Source organism: Carcharhinus amblyrhynchos, chromosome 2, assembly GCF_965287045.1.
Source record: "Carcharhinus amblyrhynchos chromosome 2, sCarAmb.v2.hapA, whole genome shotgun sequence".
NCBI lineage: Eukaryota > Metazoa > Chordata > Chondrichthyes > Carcharhiniformes > Carcharhinidae > Carcharhinus > Carcharhinus amblyrhynchos.
The window spans coordinates 63,163,832-63,188,880 of NC_137325.1; the positions used below are offsets into that span (position 1 = coordinate 63,163,832).

At 41.5% G+C, this 25,049-nt stretch overlaps 1 protein-coding gene across 4 annotated transcripts in view; it reads left to right on the forward strand.

The window, feature by feature from the left end:
• cdk6 (cyclin dependent kinase 6) overlaps nucleotides 1-25,049 on the forward strand; it is a 261,381-nt gene that overhangs the window by 95,289 nt on the left and 141,043 nt on the right. For all 4 annotated transcript variants that reach the window (XM_080206667.1, XM_080206660.1, XM_080206676.1 and 1 more), the window contains exon 4: nucleotides 18,372-18,539. In XM_080206667.1, the coding sequence (XP_080062793.1) occupies nucleotides 18,372-18,539 (168 nt within the window). The remainder of the gene's footprint in view (nucleotides 1-18,371; nucleotides 18,540-25,049) is intronic.

A 25,049-nucleotide genomic window follows, 5' to 3' on the forward strand; every position in this document is an offset into this window, starting at 1 on the left:
AACCTGCCAGCATAAAAGCAGTTTTCAATTCCCCAATGAAGGGTTAATGTTCTCCCATTGAATTAATTTTTATTAAAACGACTCATCATTCAAATCTCATCAGGCCTTCCAATCTTGCGTCACACTCGTGGGAAATCACGCAGCATCAAATCCGTTTGGAAAAAGAGTGGTGTGCATAAGCTGGACCTCTGTTCACTCAAGACTTTGAGTGAGCAAAACATAGCCCACTTAGAATCTTAGAAACCTGACAGTGCAGAAAGAGGCCATTCGGCCCATCGAGTCTGCACCGACCGCAATCCCGCCCAGGCCCTACCCCCCATATCCCTACATATTTTATCCACTAATCCCTCTAACCTGTACAACTCTGGACACTAAGGGGCAATTTAAGCATGACCAATCAACCTAACCCGCACATCTTTGGACTGTGGGAGGAAACTGGAGCACCCGGAGGAAACCCACGCAGACATGAGGAGAATGTGTAAACTCCACATAGACAGTGACCCAAGCCGGGAATCAAACCCAGGTCCTTGGAGCTGTGAAGCAGCAGTGCTAACCACTGTGCCACCGTGCCACCCCACTTGTCATAGCACTGCAACGTTCCTGGTATGCTGAACATCACTCTGCTGGAGAAGACCAGTTTGTGCTCTCAACTCCAAGATGAGCTGGTCTTTACGGATTTAACTGTCTGTGGGACTCATTAATCCTTTGCTCCAATCATCCAAAGTTCGACTGGGAATGGGGTGCAAGCTGAGGATGAGGGAAATGTTGACGAAGACAAGGAGGCCGATGTACAAGGAGAAAGTTAACGTTTACTTCTTAATCACAAGTAGGCTTACGTTAACATTGCAATGAAGTTACTGTGAAATTCCACTAGTCGCCACACTCTAATGCCTGTCCGCGTCAATGTATCTAACCAGCGTGTCTTTCTGACTGTGGGATGAAACGGGAGCACCCGGAAGAAACATGGGGAGAATGTGCAAACTCCACATAGACAGTGACCCAAGCTGGGAATCAAACCCAGGCCCCTGGCGCTGTGAGGCAGCAGTGCTAAGCACTGTGTCAACATGCTACCCCTATGTGTAAGGACTGGAGATAAAAGTTTGAGGGCATGATGGCACATAAAGGTGATGAACAATGAAATGCAAAGGGAAGACTGAGAGGAAGGAAGCTGGACTCTGACAAGGCAGTATGAAAAGTTTACAGACAAGGGGGTCAGAGGGCTATCCCATCATCTACTGGAAAGGGACGCACAAAGACCCTAGATGGGAGTGTAGACATCCAACTGGGCATAGGCACCTCACAGGTGATGAGCTGGAGAGAGTGTGGTTGAATGAAGGAACAGACTGCTTCATGAATGGCCCATGAAGTGGGTTTCATTTGTGGTGACTACATCCACATTCCGATCAGAGGGTTCTTTTGCAAGTCACTCACACTTTTCTCAATATAGGCCTGAATGGTGAGCTAATATCATTTTGTTGCTGGTCATGTTCGTGGCTTTATTGTTCCTAAAGGTATTTTCTAGTAGAGTCTGGAGAAAGATTTATAGTGGAGTTTCCCAGGGGTGGTGTTTTATATGTATGTTATACATAATATAGTGTGTGTTGATGTATATAAATGGCCTAAACATCAAGGTCTAGGTGCAATTTCAAAATTTGTGGCCAATGCAGAACATGAATTGCTTGATACTATCACTCATGGAATTACATTTCAGTTCAGTGGCTTCATATTTGGTATCATATCTGCAATGTCACCACTTTGTATTTACATTTGTAATAATAGGCAGCTAATTATTGGAAAGTTATTATTAGTCTATACATGTGAAAGATAAATACCCTTCAAAACGAATACAGTAATTCATAGAACATAGAACATTACAGCGCAGTGCAGGCCCTTCGGCCCTCGATAGTTCCAGTGGTTGGCGCAACAATCTAATGACCCTCTAACCTAAACTATTCCAATGTTATCCATGTGCCTATCCACTGACCATTTGAATGCCCTTAAAGTTGGCGAGTCTACAACTGCTGCAGGCAGGGCATTCCACACCCTTACTACCCTTCAGGCAAGAAGTTTAGATAAAATAATCGGTGAGAATATGCTGAATGTACTATTTTATTTTTACTACCATTCAGTTTGTCAGAAATTAGAAGGTTGGACCACATTCATTTATGTGACTGTTGGTCACTGACAACCTTCAAAATCAAAACACCTGAGATGGTGTCAAATGTGGCATCACAACTTATTTTTAAAAATTAATTCATGGGATGTGGGCATCGCTGGCTAGGCTAGCATTTATTGCTAGTTGCCCGTGAGATGATGGTGGCAGCTGTCTTCTTGAATTGCTGCAGTCCACGAGGTGTAAGTACACCCACAGTGCTGTTAGGGAGGGAGTTCCAAGATTTTGACCCAGTGACAGTAAAGGAAGTCAGGATGTCAGGATGGTGAGAGACTTGGAGGGGAACTTCCAGACGGTGATGTTCCCATGTATCTGTTGCCCTTGCTTTTCTGGATGTTAGTGATCGTGGGTTTGGAAGATGCTGTTTAAACAGCCTTGATGAGTCCCTGCAGTAGATCTTGTAGATTATAAGCATTGCTATCACAGTGCGTCAGTGGTGGAGAGATTGAATTATTGTGGAAGGGGTGCCAATCAAGAGGCTGCTTTGTCAAGCTTCTTGAGTGCTATTCGAGTTGCACTTTTCCAGGCAATGGGAAGTATTCCATCACGCTCCTGACTTGTGCCCTGTAGATGGTGGACAGGTTTTGGGAAGTCAGGAAGTGAATTACTCACTACAGAATTCCTAGCCTCTGACCTGTTCTTGTAGCTACAGTATTTATATGGCTAGTCTGATTCAGTTCCTGATCATGCTAGTATAGTTCTGAATAATCACCTGTCCATTGAATAAGAGTCTGCTTAGTTACACATCAGATATCGGATCAACTAAACGTGAGGGAGTCAAAAGTAATAAAAAATTCTAGCAAGGAACAAATGACTAGCAAAAAATAGAGCACTGACACACTTTAATTCTTTCAAAATTACCATTCACAAGCCAGCAAGTAACACACAGCTGCAATTAACTAACCCAAAGAACTTCAACTACATTTCTTTGTTCATCAAATTGGATGTGTGGAGAAAATAATAATTAGAGCATAGAAAATAATACAAGCTTTAAAAAACACCAATAGATGGACGTATTATGATTTGAAATGCCTTCAAAGACATTTCTCCCATTTCGATCTGTCTTTTGAGGTGGGGGGGGAAGGTGGCATGGATCGTGAAGCTTGAGTTAGAAATTTCACCAGGATCTGGATGCTGTGATAGAATTCATGGTTTCAAAGGATGCATTTCTTGAAACAGACCCTATTTGAAAAGGGAAGCTGAGAAAACAAATTGATTCTTCCAGTTTCTAAGGAAGCTAAGAGTGAAACTGAGATAGGAAACCAAAACTTTTGGAGAGACTGGAAGTTGTCAAAACTGTATGAAAGGATGCAGTGCTTTTGACTCGGAGGTTGATCCCATTGGTACAATACGTGCAGGCTGAAGAAGATCCAAAAGCTGAGAATAGGCATACAGTTGCTGCAGCTGATTCTGTTACCTAAAGGAAACATTGTTGGATCTAAGCCATTCACGCTGTCATGAGCAGAGTTGAGGAGGATCTGCAGACATGCCACTTTTGGTAAATACCATACTCATGGAACTTGAGTTGATTGTGTGATGCTACAGCAGGCTAAATCCTAGAACAAGAGGAACTGAAATTCTTAGTGAGAAAGACCCAGGTCTGAAGGGCATTGTTACTGAGATTGATGACCTGAGTGGAACATAGAACATAGAACATTACAGCGCAGTACAGGCCCTTCAGCCCTCGATGTTGCGCCGACCAGTGGAACCAATCTAATGACCCTCTAACCTAAACTATTCCAATGTTATCCATATGCCTATCCACTGACCATTTGAACGCCCTTGAAGTTGGCGAGTCCACAACTGCTGCAGGCAGGGCATTCCACGCCCTTACTACCCTCTGCGTAAAGAACCTACCTCTGACATCCGTCCTATAACTACCACCCCTTAATTTAAAGCTATGTCCCCTCGTGTTAGCCATCAGCATCCGAGGAAAAAGGGTCTCACTGTCCACCCTATCCAATCCTCTGATCATCTTGTATGCCTCAATTAGGTCATTTCATAACCTTCTTCTCTCTAATGAAAATAACCTCAAGTCCCTCAGCCTTTCCTCATAAGACCTTCCCACCATACCAGGCAACATCCTGGTAAACCTCCTCTGCACCCTTTCCAATGCCTCCACATCTTTCTGATAATGCAGCGACCAGAACTGTACGCAATACTCCAAGCGCGGCCGCACCAGAGTTTTGTACAGCTGCAACATGACCTCACGGCTCCGAAATTCAATCCCTCTACCAATAAAAGCTAACACGCTGTACGCCTTCTTAACAATTTTATCAACCTGGGTGCCAACTTTCAGGGAGCTATGCATGTGTACACCGAGATCTCTCTGCTCGTCAACACTACTAAGAGTCCTTCCGTTAGCCCTATATTCTGTACTCCTGTTACTCTTACCAAAGTGAATCACCTCACACTTTTCAGTATTAAACTCCATTTGCCACCTCTCGGCCCAGCTCTGCAGCTTATCTATGTCCCTCTGCAAACTGTAACATCCATCCTCGCTGTCTACAACTCCTCCGACATTGGTGTCATCAGCAAATTTACTAACCCATCCTTCTACACCCTCATCTAGGTCATTTATAAAAATGACAAACAGCAGTGGCCCCAAAACAGATCCTTGTGGTACACCACTTGTAACTGAACTCCAGGTTGAATATGTCCCGTCAACCACCACCCTCTGTCTATCAGCTAGCCAATTCCTGATCCAAACTGCTAAATCACCCTCAATCCCACGCATCTGCATTTTCTGCAGTACCCTACCATGGGGAACCTTATCAAACGCTTTACTAAAATCCATATACACCACGTCAACTGCCTTACCCTTATCCAGCTCTTTGGTCACCTTTTCAAAAAACTCGATAAGGTTTGTGAGGCACGACCTACCCTTCACAAAACCGTGTTGACTATCCCTAATCAATTTATTTCTCTCTAGATGATTATAAATCCTATCCCTTATAATTCTTTCCAAAACTTTGCCCACAACAGAAGTAAGGCTCACCGGTCTATAATTCCCAGGATGGTCTCTACTCCCCTTCAAGGGGACAACATTTGCTATCCTCCAGTCTTCCGGCACTATACCTGTAGCCAATGACGACATGAAGATCAATGCCAAAGGCTCTGCAGTCTCCTCCCTAGCCTCCCAGAGAATCCTAGGGTAAATCCCATCCGGCCCAGGGGACTTATCTGTTTTCATACACTCAAGAATTGCTAACACCTCCTCCTTATGTACCTCAATCCCGTCTAGTCTACAACCCTGTATCACAGTATTCTCCTCGACTACACTGACTTTTTCCTGCATGAATACTGACAAAAAATACTCATTCGGTGCCTCTCCTAACTCTTCAGGCTCCACACACAAGTTCCCACTGCTCTCTGACTGGCCCTAATCTTGCCCTAACAAACCTTTTATTCTTGACATACCTATAGAAAGCTTTAGGGTTCTCCTTGATCCTATTCGCCAAAGTCTTCTTATGTGCTCTTCTTAACCCTCTCTTTAGCTCCTTCCTGGCTAATTTATAACTCTCCAGTGCCCTAACTCAGCCTTCACGTCTCATCTTTACATAAGCCTCCTTCTTCCTTTTCACCAGAGATTCAACTTCCTTAGTACACCACAGTTCCCTCACTCGACCACTTCTTCCCTGCCTGACAGGTACATATTTATCAAGGACTCGCAGTAGCTGCTCCTTGATGTTCCCAGCCCCTGCAGTTTCCTATTCCACCCTATGTATCCTAAATCTCACCAAATAGCCTCATAATTACCTTTCCCCCAGCTATAACTTCTGCCCTTCAGTATATACCTATCCCTTTCCATCACTAAGGTAAACGTAACCAAATTGTGGTCACTATCACCAAAGTGCTCACCTACCTCCAAGTCTAACACCTGGACTCTCAAGCCAATTAATGAGATCTGTCTTAATTGTATCTGTCATTTAATGTGTAATTTTTAGTTTATAACAGACTTTACAATTAATTCATATTCAACTTGTGTTGATTCTGGGTTTTGGAGTGTAGGTGGTTACTCAAGATAGTATTTATTTTGTTTGACTTGTATAGTAACAATTCATTTCATTTTAAATTATGTGAGTGAGTCTGTGTGAGATTCATCATGGGAGTTGTATTTCTGAAAGCTTTATGTCCTTTTGTATGGTTTTAACCAGTTTCAGTCTTCCGAGAAGTTCACTAGGAAGTTTATCTGGAGCAAAGCATGCAGCAAGCTTGTTGTCTATGCGTTTGGATATTTCTAGCTACTGTTCACAAGTTCTGGCTTTGTGAAAGTGATGCATTATACCATCATTTCTCCTATACAGATACAATATCCAATATGTTATAGGACAAGAGGCAGACCATTTACTGAAAACAGTGATGCATGCATAGATATAAGCATTAAAAAAGTAAAAAAAACTTTTTACTTGTGTAAAATACAAAAATTAGTAACTAAAATGTTGGAACAAATAGTTATATTTTGGGATGAGATTTTTTTATGTCACTGAGGTTAATACACAGCTAGAAGAAAATGGTTATAAGGCTAGAGAGGTGAACCATGAACTCCTGGTCAAAGTGTGCTTCTCGGCCTTTTAGCTAAATTGAGCCCAAGATCAGATGCAGTTCCTTATCTTGTCAGCTTGGATCTTGTTTGCCCCTCTTATGGGGACTACGAATTGGATTCAATTTTAATTTGGGTTTTGAAGCAAACAGGGAGACTGATTTGGGTCCATCCAATTCACTCTGTGCATTGACTTGGTAATTGTAAGAATAGAAGAGCTTTAAGAAGGGAGGGGAAAAAAATGATTTTTTTAAAAAAAGGCTAGATTTGTAGAGTATCTTCAAAGTACAAAAATAGGGCATGGGTTAGTCATGATAGCATAGATGGCAGAGAAGTTGTCCTGTCATTTGGTTCAATGTGCTCTATCAAACATAACGTACAGAAAAGGAATGGATAAATGCCAAGCAGTCAAGGAAGTGTAAGCACATAGTGCAGCATCCCTGAAAGGCATCTTGCTTTCCAACTGAATTTTGGTTCTGAATATTAATGTATTTGATGGCTCCTCTGGGGAGTGCAGCCAGAGCCAAATCCATATGACCACTGGTGGCTCAGTTGTATGAGAGAACAATCATGATAACAAGCGCCACAATTATTTAATAACCTTTTTGTTTGCAGCCCCACCACTCATCTTACTATCCTGAGAATTACGCATACGACACATTTAGGTTTTGTTTTACGTTAGCAGCCAATCTCTTTCCATACTGTCTCTTTCCATATGTAGTCTGAATCTCACATATATTATCGATCTGACATTTGTCATCCGCACCCTTGTTCTGTTTCATCTTGCGGTCCACTGGTTGTAGTTTTGGCACTGACTGTAGCAACTACCCTCTATGTACTTCAATCTGGCTTATCTGAGTCACAGATTTTCTTTAGTCTCAATTCTGAGTAAATGGAAGAGAAATGCATTCAATCTATCAACCTTCATCAATTACTTGAAAATAGTGATCTTACCCCAGGAAGAATAGTTATTGGTTATAAAACAACTTTTGCAAAACCTAACCAAAACAGATGAGTTTTTAAAGTTAGAGCAAACTTTGTTAAACTATTGTACACGTTCTCCACATCTTAATTTGGTCACAAAACAGTCAGGGCACATCAAAATCATACACGTTGCAATGCAGTTTAAGGTATTTTGACAAGACAAAGTATTGTATGAATGCAGACAATAATAATGATTAAAGTGCTTCCCTCTGGTCCCTCAAGCAAACTTTCTACTGATCCTTTTGCATGCCTTGCATTTTCTCTGTTCTGCGATGGTTCTCCTCTCCCACCTCGTGCTCTTCTTACTGAGCTCTGAGAGATCTCCCCTACATCCTTGTCCACTCCCCAATACTCAGCACCAATCTTCATGCTTACCTGGACCTTTCCCATCTGGCAGTTGGCCAACTTCTCAATCTGTAAACAAAAAATTTTGATGAGGTCTTGTTGTTAAATTGACTGGCTGCTGATGTGTGCACCCCCTGTTCCTTCGTGCCTCTTCACAAATATTGGGGCCATAAATTTCATAGGAAATAATGTATTGTCTGTCTCTTTTACTATAAATTGGAAGCTATTGCACAATTCTGTCAACACCTACTGACATACCCCAACTGTATTAGGGTAACCTTGTCAGCCATTAATTGCCTTTTATTGTGTTTTCTGCATTGTTATTCACAATCATACAAGTAAATGACACCTTGTTTTGTTTTTATTTGCTTGATGAGCCTTGGCATTTGCTAAAATTGAATAGCAAAGGCTTCAAGCTCTTCTTGCACCTGTTCAACTGAACAAACCTTCAGTATCTTGGTAATTTTTTGAAGAATTACTTCAAAGCTTCCATAATTATGAATTGAATGCCATAATGCCAAATGCTTGAAAACAAAAAGGAACGTATCATTCTCAGGAACATAATAATATATCAAGACTGTAATGCAGGACAGCTTGCAACGTGTAGCTGAGGGGAAAGGTTAGTTTTTCACGTGGCCTCGTGTACCAAAACCCCTTATCCAATGAACTAATCAATTCCAATATCTATCACAAAGATCACAAGAAATCTATGCTTGATGAAGGCCATTTGGCCCATCTTAATTTATCTATCCAGAGAACAATACACTCCCCCTATTATACTCCTTGATTTATAAATGATCTTAGGGTATCTAGTTCTGCTCATATAAATATGTAAAAATAAATGAAGATCATTTTATGGCTGGATGTTTCTTCCAAGTGATAATCATTCTATGCATGAAGAATAATCTCCTGATTTCAATAATAAAGTAACCTTTTGCTAGTTTGAACCTGTGTTGTCTTGTTCTATTCCCTCTTTTAAAACCACATTCCAGATTAACCTTTTCCATATAATTTTCTCTCACATTCCTCTACAAAAAAAAACTTCTTTCTTTCCAGACTAAAAGTTACATAATTTTCCCTCATAAATGAGATCCAATTGTGGTCTGTCCATGGCATTATCAGTTTGATCACAATTCCTTCTGACTTGTATTCTACTGTTTTGGACAGATGTGTAGAAGAGTGAAAGGTTTGGATAAGGTAGACAAAATAAACTTCCCATTAGCTGATGGTACAGGACTAAGGGACATAAATTTAAGGGTTTGGGCAAATGATGTGGGGGGAATGTGAAGAAGAGCTTTTTACGCAACGAGTGGTAATGACTGGGAACACAGTGATGGAAGCAGAGATGATGATTTATTTCAAAATGAAATTGAAAGAGCAGTCGAGAGAAATAAATTTACAGGGGTACAGAACAGAGTGAGGGAATGTGACTGACTGTATTGCTCTGCAGAGTGCCGCATGAATTTGATGGGCCTAATGGCTGCTTCCTGAGTTTATGACTTGTATGTTCTATTAGATTTTTTTGGCACTCTGAATTGTTTAGATCTGTTGAGTGTCATGTTTGCTAGGATTCCTAGGTAACGCACAACTTCATTCTTAGAAGAGTTGCCATTTCAGTATTACCTTTGGTCTGCAGTTGAACAATCAGAATGAATTATGAAAATTAGCCTGTTTTTCTTTGAACTTATTTTATCTGGCATCAGGCCCTTAGCAAAATCCTTATTGCAGTGATGATAATTTGTTCTACTCAGAATTGCTGCAGGCAACAAGCAGATTATAGCACTTCTGTAAATTTAGGCCAAAAAAATAAAATAGCTGCAGAAAACATGTCAGACATGTTTAAGCATGCATATTTGTGCAAATGGAAGAACACAATTTATCTATACCTGACTAAATAAAATACATTTCTTGGGTGAAATGTTGATTTTTCAAATGATGCCAAATCATACTCAACAAATCCAATCATGATGGGAGTAAAGTTCAACTTCGGCAGGTACGCAAGATGGATATTAACACATCAACCGCCTTTCATACATTCAGACAAATTTCCTTTATGTTGGTCTGACAAACAGTGCCCATTTTGCACCTGTCTGAGATTGAATTTCATCCTGTGCATGGCTCCAACTCTGAAAATGTTTCTTAAAGTCATATATACACCAAAATCCTAATCTGGTTGCATACTTGGTTAAAAATACTGGAGGATGTTGCAACCAACATTTGAATAGAGCAGCAGCAAGGGATATATTTTCTATAAAGTAAAAGAGCTAAACTATTCGGGTTTTCTGTCGTATTTTTAAAAATTCTTCTTTCCCTGAGCTTGTTAATATAAATAAAATTTAAGTATGAATACAATTGATTGGAATAAGTATCAGTTTTACCCAGTTGACAACAATGCACGGTCTACATTTGTTACTGCAAAAAGGATGTAGAGGCCCTGAAAAAGGTGAGCTCAATCATTTTTTCAGATCTCAGAGGCAACTTTGAAGTGTGTGGGAAAGTAGAATTGAAGATCAGCCATGATTATATTGAATGCCAGGGCATTCTAGGGATGTGGGCATCACTGGCTAGGCCAGTATTCATTGCCCATCTCTAATTGCCCTTGAGAAGGTGGTGGTGAGGCAACTTCTAGAATCCCTGCAGTCCACATGGTGTAGTTACACATACAATGAAGGAATTTTGACCTTGTCACTGAAAGAATGGCGATATCGTTCCAAGTTAGGGTGGTGTGTGACTTGGAGAGGAACTTGCAGGTGGTGTTGTTCTCAGGAGTCTGCTATCCTGTTCTTCTCAGTGGTAGAGTTCACAGTTTGGAAGGTGGTTTTGAATGAGCTATGGTGCGTTTCTGCGGTGTAATTAATAGATGGTACACATTATGAGTTAGTGGTGGAGGGAGTGAATGTTTGAGGTGGTGGATACCACAATATGGCTGTTTCTGATACGACCCTCCCTCCAATTTAAAAGATTCTCTCTGACCTAAACAGCAAACACCAAAAGCACGAAAAGATCCTGTGGTTCACCCAGGCTGTCCCGTATATTCTTCACCTCACACAAACTCATTGGGCAGGGTTTTACAGCCTCGCTTGAGCGAGACCGGAAACTCCCCCCCAAGGTCAAAGTAATTTCTGTTGTCGGACCTTCGGCTGCTCCGATTCCCTGGCGAACGAGGTGGTAGAATTCCAGCACATGTATTCCCTTCCAAAAAAACCTGGATTAATTTGGATATAAGAAGATCAGAAATTCCTCTCTGCCCCACTCAAGTTCTCAAAGAAACTGAGAACGTAGTTGAAATGAAAGAGGAAAAAGTAAAATAGAAACTAAACCAAAATGGAATAAATGAAAGTAACATAAAAATTATGCAATGATGTTGCATGTAATAGGTTAACCACAACACTAAAGTATTATCAAAAAAAGTTTCGGAAGAGTGCATTAAACATTTATACCTTAATATCCCACAATGTAATTTTACAATAAAGAAAATCCCTCCTGAAAATTATAATAGGGAAGCCATAAATATTCAGTAATTCGTCAATTTTATACCTCCAAAGCTTTGACTTGTTCAGTTGTTTATGATTCAATCTTGTTTATGTTGGGTTTTTTTGCATTAATGGATTTCCATTTGCTTTACAATCAGTCTTTAATTAAAGACAATGGTGGTCAGTTGAGATATAGCAGAAAAATTGAACTTGTACACAAATCTACTAACTCTACTTGCAATAATTTCTGTTAATAAATCATGGAGCCAACAGACAGCATTACTTTTATTATACAGTATGCACTATTCACAGAACTGCTTACCAGTACTGTGAAATGCACCATTAAGATCTGAAATGAGCAAGAACAGCAAGCATTCAAGACAATAAAACATATTCTGTACTCTTGCCCTGCAGTGGTGATATTGTTTGTTCAGTTTAGTAAGTTTGTGGGTTGTGGAGTTCACAGTCATTATATTTGCATTAATTACTTTTGAAAGAACAGAAGAAGCCTGAATAATGGGTTTGCTATCTTTTCTAATAAAAGCCTTCAAAAGTGTTGATTACAAAAACTGCTTATAATGTATATGTAAACCTTTGCTTCCCAGATTTTTATCTGCACTTTATATAGTTAGAACTGAATTCTATAGTTTCACTTGATGATTTGCAAACAGATATATATTGCCTATAATAGTTCAATGCTAAATTATTATCAGCTATTCAAAAAGTTGATTCATAAGATTAAAAACAAATAAATAGATCCCTCATTTTCTCTCTGATTCCCTATCCACGTCATTGTAAATCAAACTTAAACTGCAGCATTAGCAGCATGCATCCAGGTCAAGATAAGTTTGATCAGTGCTGAAAAGAAAGCTCTCATTCTTTGAGATGTTTCCGTGTTGGCTTACATCTGTTATCTGTGTTCCTACAAGGTTTGATTTTAATTCCCTATACAAAGGTTAGGTAGAAGAAAAGGCTTTCTATGGTTCTTTCACTGAATGAGATGAGTGATTTATTGTTAGATTGACAGTAGATTGTGTAACCCTGAATTAAACAAAGCTAGATTTTTCTACAATTTGCCCAAAATGTTAGAACGTGACGGCAGTTAAAACAACAACAATTTACATTTGTAAAGCATTCATCACGTTTGTAAAAACCTTCATTCTGCTTTGCAAAGCAGTGGATAACAATTGAATCTCAAGCAAGAGGAAAGAAGAGAGATCTTTGGAAGAGAAGAGAGCACGATCAAGGATGAAAGTTGTCTGGGACACAGAGAGCCAACAAAGCCTAACCAGGACTGAGTTAATGATGCAAGTGCGAACACAAGTCTGAACCTTTTCCACGGCTCAGTCTGTGGAAGATAGAATGACCCAGGAAAAAATACCTACAATGGTAACCCTGAATTGAAACCGTACTCTTGGAATATGCTGCAGTTGTCTGGCACAGGGAAGAAAGGAACTAGAAAATTCTGACCTCAGAAGTGGAATTCTCCCATTTTGGGATTATAGCCAGAATTCTCCAGCTTTTCACACTGGTGGGATGTAATGGGCCTGAGCCAATGATGCAGCCCTAATTGCAGGTCTCCCAGCGCCATGGAGTGCAGTCAATGGGAAATCCCATGAACAGTGGTGGGACCAGAAGATTCCACCGTCAGCGAACGGCACATGCACTGCCTCCTGCCACAGAAAGGCCAGAGAATCCCCCCTAAGTACAGTGGCAGACATCTCCAGTTACACCTGTCCGGCTGACCAGAATGCCAGATACTGCACTTGGAAGCTCATTAATTATGTACAAGCGAGTTCCCCTCCAACTCTGCCGGTGGGTCAGCAGCTGATTTATCTGCCTGCCCTCAGCTGGCATATTCAAAGGTCCCAGCACCATATTTAAACACCAGTCCAGCACACTCCACTCTCTCCTGCCCACCTGTGATCACCCAGACCATGCAAGATGTCAGCAATACAAGGGGAAAAGGCTAGCAGACTTGAGAGCAAGTTGGTTCCCCGCTTCAACTACCACCACCCGCCCCCCGAACCCATCATCTGCAAGGTGTCCATGTCCCACTCTGACATGTACCCACCACCTGTGGAATCTTAATCCTCTTCCAGTAAATGATATGGTATTCATTTGACCCCTTTGTTTATGAGCTTTTCATGCAGTATTGTCGGAGTCCAACTTTCCTTACCTCCAGTCTCCCTCTATCTTCCTTGTTCGTCTTCTTCATCCACCTCCTTGCCCCTCTGCCTGCCATCGTGACCCCCAGCCACCACTTGCACAGCTCTCCTTTTATATTACCCTCCTCTTGTCCTTGATGGGCCACACCACCATCACCGCTCCCCCCCGCCCCCCCAGCCTGACTGCACACTCCACCCCCCAGTTGAAATTCAGACCTTTTGTGGTGTTGGTTGCATGGGTCCAGCAGCATAATCCTGTTCAGATAAACACTGCTGTGTTGCATTAGGACCGATGTGACTCCTTTACTCCCCAATTCCAGGTGCAGTCCTGATTTGATTCAGTGACACAGGAGAGGATCTATGGGTCCAGTAGCATGGTGCTGTCCAAGAAGACCAGCTGAGCGTGAAGATCAGGAGGCAGGATTCAGTCAGTCCTGGCAGAGTGGTGAACAACACATCAGGAGTGGTGCAGCACTATGATATAATATCATTGTACCATCCTGAAGTCTCTGGCAAACTATGGATAGCCTTGTGCATGCCATTGATTTATAATTCAGTTTGCCATAAATTCCCTCGGGCATGACACAAGTTTGAAAGGCCTGACGGGATGCCAGCGGACAGTTGTTTCAATAAGCATTCATGAAATACAAATGAATACAAAAGGTATTTACGCTGCCTGCCAGTGGGAAGAGCCATTGAGAGAATTGCAATGTCAATTTATACTAGCAGATTTCTGACTTTTTGACTCCTGCCAGATTCACTGCACCTACTCACCGCCAAACCTGCCATCAGCTGGTTCCCGTCCACTGTCATATGCTGGGATCTAGTACTTCAAGTTTTCACAAGGTGTAAGGTTAGATTTTAGATTTTAGAAATTCAGACTTTTGAAGTTTCAAGAGTTTTTTACATATTCAATTGGGTATCATTGCCCACTTCCATAAGTAACCCAAATACCTTGTATTCAGCAGACTGCCTATATTGTCCAATATCTAATTAGATGATGGCATAACGTAAGGTTTTAGCAATAGGATTGCAATATGCCCTGAAGTGGATATTGTTATGTGATTTTCATGCCTCTGTAAAAGATTTTCAAATATGGCTGGCTAGACGTAGTTTCAGGATTCCCGCTCTTAACTCCTGTTTCCAGCAATTTTTGCCAGTGCAGGATAAAAATATGGGCAATGAGCTCACAGTAAGCAATCTCGTCTTTACCAGCTATATTGTGGGAATGAGTATTTCAACCCCCACCCCACCCTACAATTTTGATGGAGTTGGGTGGGCCTGTTTTGTGAGGAGATCGGCTCACTGAATCTCGGAAGATTCATGAAGCATGGAAGAACCTGAGGGAGGAACCAATAAGGAAAAAATGCATTCAACATTCTATGTGAAAGACATTAACCTCTTGTCTTCTCATGAAGGTGTCAATCAATCACAGGCAGTGAAAATCCTATTGAAGAAATCTTCAATCCATTTTACACCTCTTAATCCTCCCCATATAAACATACACATCTTTAAAAACTCTTCAAAAACATCAAGTTACTGCAAGGTAATAATGGTGGTAATATCACAAGGGGATAGCACTCTCCTTGACAACTGAATAAACAGACCCCTGCTGAGTTGAGTCAATCAGTCATTCTAAGAACTTAGCCAGGGATTCATATGAGGCCTTACGGAAAAGAAACGGAGGTCTGGCCATCTGCTCCACCTGCTTTTTTGACAATTATTTAATGACTTAATTTTGTATACTTGACTAGAGTGCATAACAACCATGAGTACAACTGGGCCAATGTCCCAGTAGACGGAAGCAGGCCTCCTAGTCTGCTAGCGTCGCCATTAATTGAACTCCAATGCCCATCTCAGGTCTACACCAGAGACGTGGGCCTGTATCCAGCCGAGGCTCCCTTCCAATACAAAAATAGGGCGGCAGGTTCTTTGAAGACAGAGACAGGATTATGAGGTCAGAAAAATTCCCAATTCCCCTCTCCTTGATAAAAATGTTTGAATACAACCCCATACAATAGAATTTTCTGATCTTATTGAAGCCAGACTTTGGTGAGATGAGGTTGGATTTAAATCTGGACCACCTGGGGTTGCTTTTATATCTGATCCACTACCTCACGTATATAAAATGCATATAATAATCATTTAGTAATTCATTAGTGCTTTCTTGTTATGGAGATTAGTGTCTGGATAGTTGCTGAAGCATGTGGGGATTGGGGAGGTACAGGGAAAGGGGTAGTAGAGGGTTGATGTGAAGAACAAAGTTTCAGGCAGGAAACCAAAAAATCTGGAAACCTGAGTACGCATCTTGTGGCTCTGGTTTGTTTCCCAAAAGCCAGATTTTTATCAGTCTTGGCTTCAAGCTGCTTGTGAGGACCATCATGGAACAGACAGCATGATCAGATAAGTCTGATCCCAGACTTGGGTTGGGGGGGGTGGGGCGGGGTTCCAATTCCAGATCCTGGGGGGAGAGATGTGATCCCTGATGCGAGAGACTTTCTATGAGGTGGGAAGGAGCTACGTGCTAAGGCGGAGCTTGAAGGAGAGGGGGGGTGGGTGCTGGAGGAAAACACCAATGCCTTTCCTAACCCACAAACAATGCTGTAAATGTACTTCCCTATGAAAACTGTTGCCTCCTTTCAGCTAGCCAGCTTCTCAAAATCTGGGAAACTCAGTTGCCTATGGTAAAACATGCAAAGTGGTTTATTCTGAAGCTGTCATCCTCATTAACATACTTAAAATGCCACCTTCCTCCTGAGAGTGGGTTGACTACCTGCCCAAGTAACTCCCAGAATTCGGCATGTTGGAGTCGATTTTCCAATACATCTGGAATGTTTTCCATGTTAACAAACCCCTCCTCATCTGTGCCCAATCCAACATGCTCACCCTTATTAAAATTCTCCCCAATAAGGTGAGTAATGCCAGAATGTATATGATTCTTGATGATTAATTCACTTTGATGATTAATTCACTCAGCCTATTAAGATTATTTCATACTTTATCTGTGTTTTTCGGTTTTCTGCTAGTAATGACTTTCATCTCTTATTAGGAATTGCAAATTCAGTTAATTGTGACAGTATTTCATTGATCTAAGCAAAAATATGAAGTCACTGCTATGTTCGTGTTCTTTGTGATAAATGAAATATCATGGAATTAATATTCACAACCTAAAAACTAATTTTGACTATTCTATATGCTGCAAAGAAGAAAGACACTACCCAAATTCAGCTATTGAATATTATTTGATGTATGTAATTCAAGTCAACAAAATGGTAGACTTATTGGATTTGTACTTTGTAAAGCATTAAAAGATATTTTGCAGTTGAAAGAAAAATAACATGTCACCTGAAAATAAATAAGTGTTAAAAATGGCAGAAATGGACCAGAGCAGCTGCTCATGGAAAGATGTTTAAAATATTGACTATCATTCTGGCCAGCAGTATAGTCTACCTCTGGAGCCGCCTGCTCTGGAGCCACTGCAACACATCTCAGAATGGGAGAATACCATCCAAAAAGACATAAGACTTTTAAATGTTGACACTGGAAATCCCAACAAGGAACACAAAATTAGCATGTAGGTACAGTAAGCAATTCGGAAGACAAGTAGTATTTTGCCCTTTTATTGTAAGAGGAATTGGCATACAAGAATAAGTAATTCTTGCTACAGTTATATCAGGCTTTGGTGATACCACACCTGAAGGACTATGAAGTCTTCTTCCTTCTATGGAAGGATATACTTACTTTGGAGGTGGCACAGTTCTTTAGATTGTCCCTGGGATGAGAGGCTGGGTAAATTGTGCCTATATCCCCTGGAGTTTAGAAGAAGGATAGGTGACCTCATTGAAACACAAAAGGATGTGAAAAGGCTTGACTGGGTAGAAACTGAGAAGTTGTTACCCCTGGATAGTGAATCCAGAACTTGGTGGCCCAGTCTCAACATAAGGGATTGTTCATTTAGGCCTAAAATGAAGAGATAGTTCTTCAGCCCAAGTGGTTTGCGAACCTATGGAATTGTTTACCCCAGAGGGTTCTGGATAATCCCATCATCGAGTGTATGCAGGATTGAGATAAATAGGTTTTTAATTCCATGGAATTAAGTGATATTGGGAGATATATTTAGGATCTCTAAATATGTTCTTCCTTAGTTCCCAGCTTCTCATTATTTAGGAACTAATCTGATCTGTCTTTTTTAGGGCCAATATGGAGGCTTCACATTTGTCCACATTGAACATCACCTGCCACATTTTGCCCACTCACTTACTGTATGACTAATCACTTGCAACTTGTCTCTTCCATTTACACTATTTACCGTACACTATTGTCATCAAACTGCAATATATAGGTCGCTATTCCTTATTCCAAGTAAGTTAGAAATTGAGTATAGTGAAACACTTGGGCCTCAGAATAAGACACAGCTAGCACCATGACTCAATTTGAATGCATACTCGTTATGGTACATATATGTAAATATGACATTTAATACTCTCTCTAGTGTAGTAAAACATTGCAGTGGAGGACTTTGAAATTACTGAACTTGATGTAAGAACAAAAGGTGAGTTTTTTTTACAGGGCGAATGAACAAAAATAAACTATGCAGTATTTGAAGCTTTTAAACCAAAAATATAACATGAATAACATTTTTAAAAATATTTTCTCATGTCCTATTTTCCTTTCCTTTTATGTAGGATATGATGTTCCAGCTGCTTCGTGGACTAGACTTCCTTCATTCACATCGTGTGGTTCATCGAGACTTGAAGCCCCAAAATATACTTGTAACCAGCAGTGGCCAAATAAAGCTGGCTGATTTTGGCTTGGCACGCATCTATAGTTTTCAGATGGCACTTACCTCAGTGGTAAGTTCCTGAATGATTTCTATGAGAGTACATAATCTTGAAACAAGCGGAAGGGCATTAACGTTTTATCTTGCAGGTAGGTTTCAGTTCAGGGGGGAAAAATGGTGATGTTCCTTCTGATAGACCAAACTGGCTGCCTTGGAACAGTTAATAAAAGTGATTAAAGTAATTAAATACTTTTTGCCCATTATGCTCTGTAATTTATTTTCTTAGCTATTTCTGTGACTTCATATCAAGACAACTTGGCACTTAAGTATCCTTGGTTGTCTGTGGCTGTACTTGTGTCCAAAAGCCCACATAAGACAGTATCCATAATTCCACGCAGAAGAACAGGCCATGGCAACCCAGATGGCATGTACTGGTTAATACAATTCATTATGACTGCTGGTAAAATATTCCCATATGGATGTGTAAATATTTTAACAATTTGGTGACTGTTCATCATTTTGGAACCAGAAGCGAGTTTTGCCCTGCACATATTTTGTGTCTATATGATTTCATTAGCTGTACTCTTTTTCACTGGTAAATGTTACTCACTATAGCCTGGGAAAGATTGTGGATGAAGTTATTATAAGCTTAATGTATTCATATCAAATTTCTTTGGGTTAACACTTCAAATCAAATAGTAAATATTGATGTTTTTCATGGCATGTGCATGTGTCTGGTTTGGCCAGCGTTTGTTGCTGATTGCCAATTGCACTGGAGAAGGTAGTGCTGTACCGAATTTTTGAACTGCTACACTCCATCAGGTGTATGTACATCCAGAGTGGTGTTAGGAAAGGAGTTCCAGGAATTTAGACCAACATCAGTGAAAAATCAATGACAAAGTTCCAGGATGAAGTTGTATGTGGTTTGGAGAAAAACTTGCTGGTGGTGACATTACCAAGCATTTGCCATCCTTGTCCTTCAAGGTGATAAAGGGTTTGGAAGGCATTGTCTAAGGAACCTTGGTGAGTTGCTGCAGTGCAACTTGAATATGGTACGCACTCCTGTGTCAGTGGTGGAGGGACTCAATGTTTAAGGCGGTGGTTAGGGTGCCAATCAGGCAAGCTATTTTGTCTTAGGTTGTGTCAAGTTCCTTGAGTATTGTAAAAGAAGCAAGTGAAAAATATTCCATCACATTCCTTGTGATGGTGGACAGGCTTTGGGGAGCCAGAAGATGAGTTGCACACCTCAGAATTCCCAATCTCTGATCTGCTCTTGGAGCCACAATATTTACACAACCAATTTGGTTCAGTTTCTGATTAATATTAAACCCCCACCCCCAATGTTGATGGTAGATGATTCCATGACAATGCTGCTGCTGAATGTTGGGGGAAGATAGTTTGATTCTCTTGCGTTGGAAGTGGTTATTATCTGACACTTGTGTGGTGCGCATGTTACCTGCCATTTCTCAGCTCAAGCATGAATGTTGTCCAGGTCTTGCTACATGCGGTCACGGACTGCAGTTTCAAATGGATTATTGCTGCATTAAAAAGGTGGACAGAAGAATTTGATGCCGGTAAAATTGAGTATTTCCACAATGACATCGCTCAGGATAATTTCCAAGTTTACTTTTATAAAACCAATGTATTCTTGGTTACTGAAGTACTGAGCTCTCCCATCATTGAGGGGATCTACAAAATCTATAAGGTATCTGAGATTAAATAACATATGTAAAAGAACATTTGCTACATTATATTTTGTAATTAAATATTGATAGATTTTACATTGGGAAAAGTTGGGACAAGAACAAAAGCAATCTCTATCTACAATACACTTTTAATGGGGAAAATAGAGGTGTGATTTTAAAAAAAATGGACATTGGAGTAGATGATGATGTTAAGAAGGGTGAGCCAAAGCTTGGTCAAAGAAGGAGAAGATGGTAGCATAGTGATAATGTCACTGGACCTAGAATCCAGAGGTCCAGGTTAATGCTCAGGAGACATGGCTTCAAATCCTACAGTGGCAGCTGGTGGAATTTAATTAATAATAATATGAAATACAAAGCTAGTCGCAATAATGGTGATCCCAAAGCTATCATCAATTGTCATAAAAATTCATCAGGTTCATTAATATCCTGTAGAAAAGAAAATCTGCCATCATTAACTGGCCTGACCTACATGTGACTCCAGATCCACAGCAGTGTGGTTGATTCTTAACTGCCCTCTGAAGTGGCCTAGTAAGGACTAGGTTCAAGGGCAATTAGGGATGGGTAACAAATGCTGGTCTTGCCAGTGACACCCACATCTCATAAAAGGATAAAAAGAAGTGGGTAGTACGGAAGATTTTACGTGGGGAAAATGGATTAGAAAGTTAATTCTGTAGTATTAGCCTAAGTGAATGAAGGCACTGATGGTGTGGAGTAATATGCAAGAGATCAGAGTAAAGGGGAACAGAGTTCAGGACAAGAATTAGTGTTGGATGGAGTTACAAAGATGAAACAGAAGAGAGGTCTTAAATATATTTAAAATCATGGATAAAAGTTTTAAATTTGAGGTGTTGTAGAAGTCCGGGCATCATGTCTTTTTATGTAGAGATGATGGGTGACCAGAACCTGATGTGGGACAAAGCACAAGTGTTACGATTTTTGGGTGAGCTGAGTGTCATTAACATGCACAACTTGATCAGATAGTTTCAGCATCTGAGGAATCACAAATTATACTGACCATTGTGCACTCATCAATAAATAGCCCCACATCTGATCTTATAATGGTAGGAAGATCATTGATGAACTAGCTGAAGACATTGTGCTGAGGACACTATCCTGAGGAATCCTGCAACAATGTCCTGGGACTAAGATAGAAACTCAACAAGCGGAATAGTCATACTTTGTACTAGGTATGATTCCAGCCAGCGGACAGTTTTCCCCTGATTCCCATTGACTTCAGCTTTGCTAGAGCTCCGTGATTCCACCTAGATCAAAAGTTGCTTTTATGACATTCACACTTGCCTCATCTCTGCAGTTCAGCTCTTCTGTCTACATTTGGAACAAGGTTGTATGAGGTTAGGAGTTGGTGGCCTCACTAAACTGAGTGTCAGTGACTAGGAGATTGCAAAGTAAATGCTGTTTGATGTCACAATTTATGACTCCTTCCAATGTTTCTTTGCTCATTGTTCCTGAGGAGCAGTATCCAGACGCAGCGATTTTTGGGCGTGTGAAGAGGCAGCAAGAAAGGTGCATTTTTTCTGTTTATTTTGTTTAACTGTTTATTTCTAGTTTAAGTCGCGAGTTTTTGTCGGCGGTTTTTTTTTAAATTAGTTAGAAACCGGAAGTCGTCACTAGGACGCTTACTGGTAGTTGTAGTTTTTTTTCTTGAGCCCCTAATCTTATAAATTAGCGCAGAGAGGATACCCGATCCTCTACACTGGTAGAGAATCCCACCCTCCCACCGCCTCTAACCTAAATTATAAGTGTGGGAAAGTTTTTTTTTGTTTTTTTTTCTGCTGGTAATTGTTTCAGGGATGGCAGTTCAGGCAGTGTGCTGCATCTCCTGTGGGATGTATGTGGTGAGGGACTCCAGTAGTGTTTCAGGGGATTTTACTTGTAAGAAGTGTGTTAGATTGAAGCTTCTGGAGGAGCGTGTAAAGGAGCTGGAGGTGGAATTAGAGGAACTCCGCATAATTCGGGAGGCAGAGGTGGACATTGACAGGAGTTATAAGGAGATAGTCACTCCTAGAAATCAGTCTTGGGTCACTGCCAAGAGGAGGGGAAAGAAGCAAGTGGGGGGTCAATCCCCTGGGGCTGTTCCCCTCCAAAATAGGTTTTCGGTCCTGGAGGCTACAGTTGAGGAGGAATCAACTGGGGATAGCCAAAGGGAGCAGGTCTCTGGGGGTGAGCCTATTGTAAAAGCTCAGGTGGTTAGGGGATGCAAAAGATTGGGCCTCGTGATTGGGGACTCCACAGTTAAGGGGACGGATAGGAGAGTCGGTAGTAATGGTAGGGACTCAGGGCTGGTGTGTTGCCTACCAGGGGCTGGGGTCCGGGATGTATCAGAGAGGATATTCAAGACTCTTAGGGGAGAGGGAGATCAACCCCAAGTTATAATTCATGTGGGGACACATGACATAGGGAGGCTAAGGGAAGGGGATATTAAGCAGAGATTCATGGAGTTGGGGTGGAAACTAAAGGCCAAGACAGGCAGAGTGGTTATCTCTGGACTCTTGCCTGTGCCATGGGATAGTTTAGAGAGGAATAGAGAGAGGGAAAGTTTGAACTTGTGGCTGAGGGGATGGTGCAGGAGGGAGGGGTTCAAGTACTTGAGCAATTGGGGCTCATTCTGGGGAAGGTGGGACCTCTATAAGAGTGATGGTTTACACCTGAACCAGAGGGGAACAAATATCCTGGGGGGTAAATTTGTGAAGGCTATGCGGAGTGGTTTAAACTGATTCAGAGGGGGGGTGGGATCCTGAGTAGAGGGGGTGAAAGTGAGGGGGGCATAGATGGGGACTGCAATGCACGGCATTGTGGGGGTGGGGCGGAGCAGGGTTTGAAATGCGTATACTTTAATGCGAGGAGTATTCGCAATAAAGTGGATGAACTTGCAGCGTGGATCAGTACCTGGGACTTCGATGTTGTGGCCATTTCAGAGACATGGATAGAGCAGGGGCAGGAATGGATGTTGCAGTACAATGGGGTACAAATGCTTTAGTCGGAGTAGAGAAGGAGGTAGAAGGGGGGGTGGGGTAGCATTATTGGTCAAGGACTGTATCACAGTGTCAGAGAGGAAGTTTGATGAGGACTTGTCTGTTGAGGTAGTATGGGCAGAGATTAGAAATAGGAGAGGAGAGGTCACCCTGCTGGGAGTCTTTTATAGACCTCCAAAAAGTTCTAGAGAGGTTGAGGAAAGGATTGCGGAGACGATCCTGGTTAGGAGTGAAAGTAATAGGGTAATTGTCATGGGGGACTTTAACTTTACTAATATTGATTGGAATTGCTATAGCTCTAGCTCGTTAGAGGGGTCAGTTTTTGTTCAAAGTGTGCAGGAAGGTTTTTTGACTCAGTATGTAGATAGGCCAACTAGAGGTGAGGCTATATTGGATTTGGTGCTGGGTAATGAGCCAGACCAGGTGCTAGACTTGGAAGTTGGTGTGCATTTCGGTGATAGTGACCACAATTCGGTTACGTTCACCTTAGTGATGGAAAGGGATAGGCATGAACCTCGGGTCAGTAGTTTTAGCTGGGGGAAGGGTAATTATGAGGCTATTAGGAGAGAATTAGGAAGCATAGGTTGGACTAGGAGATTACAGGGACTGGGAACGTCCGAAATGTGGAATTTTTTCAAGGAGCAGCTACTGCGGGTTTGTGATAGGTATGTCCCTGTCAGGCAAGGAGGATTTGGTAGGGCTAGGGAACCGTGGTGTACTAAAAAAGTTGATTTGTTGGTTAGGAAGAAAAAGGAGGCTTATGTTCGGATGAGGCTTGAGGGCTCAGGTAGTGCATTAGAAAGCTTTAGATTGGCTAGGAGGGAGTTGAAGAGGGAGTTAAGAAGGGCTAAAAGAGGACATGAGATGACTTTGGCTGTTAGGATTAAGGAGAATCCTAAGGCGTTCTATAGGTATGTCAAGAACAGAAGGTTGGTTAGGGCAAGATTAGGGCCAGTTACAGACAGTAGAGGGAAGTTGTGTGTGGAACCGGGAGAGATTGGAGAGGCATTGAACCAATATTTCTCTTCGGTGTTCACGCAGGGGGACATGAATGTAGCTGAGGAGGACACTGGGGTGCAGGGGTGTAAAATAGAAAGTATTGTAGTTGATACCGGGGATGTGCTGGATATTTTAGAGGGCTTGAAAATAGATAAGTCCCCTGGTCCGGACGGGATTTACCCTAGGATTCTCTGGGAGGCTAGAGAGGTGATTGCAGAGCCTCTGGCTCTGATCTTCAGGTCATCGTTGGTCTCTGGTATAGTACCGGAAGATTGGAGGACAGCGAATGTTGTCCCAGTGTTTAAGAAGGGGAACAGAGACTTCCCTGGGAATTATAGACCGGTGAGTCTTACTTCTGTTGTGGGCAAGGTTTTAGAAAGAATTATTAGGGATAGGATTTATAGTTATTTGGAGAGTAATGAATTGATTAGAGACAGTCAACATGGTTTTGTAGCAGGTAGGTCGTGCCTTACCAACCTTATTGAGTTCTTTGAGAATGTGACCAAAGAGGTGGATAGGGGTAAGGCAGTTGACGTGGTATATATGGATTTTAGTAAGGCGTTTGATAAGGTTCACCATGGTAGGCTTCTGCAGAAAATGCAGATGTATGGGATTGGGGGTAATCTAGGTACTTGGATCAGGAATTGGCTAGCAGATAGGAGACAGAGGGTGGTGGTTGATGGTGAATATTCGTCATGGAGTTCGGTTACGAGTGGTGTGCCTCAGGGATCTGTTTTGGGGCCACTGCTGTTTGTAATTTTTATTAATGATCTGGATGAGGGTATAGTTGGGTGGATTAGTAAGTTTGCTGATGACACCAAAGTCGGAGGTGTGGTAGATTGTGAGGAAGGGTGTCATAGTTTGCAGGGTGACTTAGACAGGTTG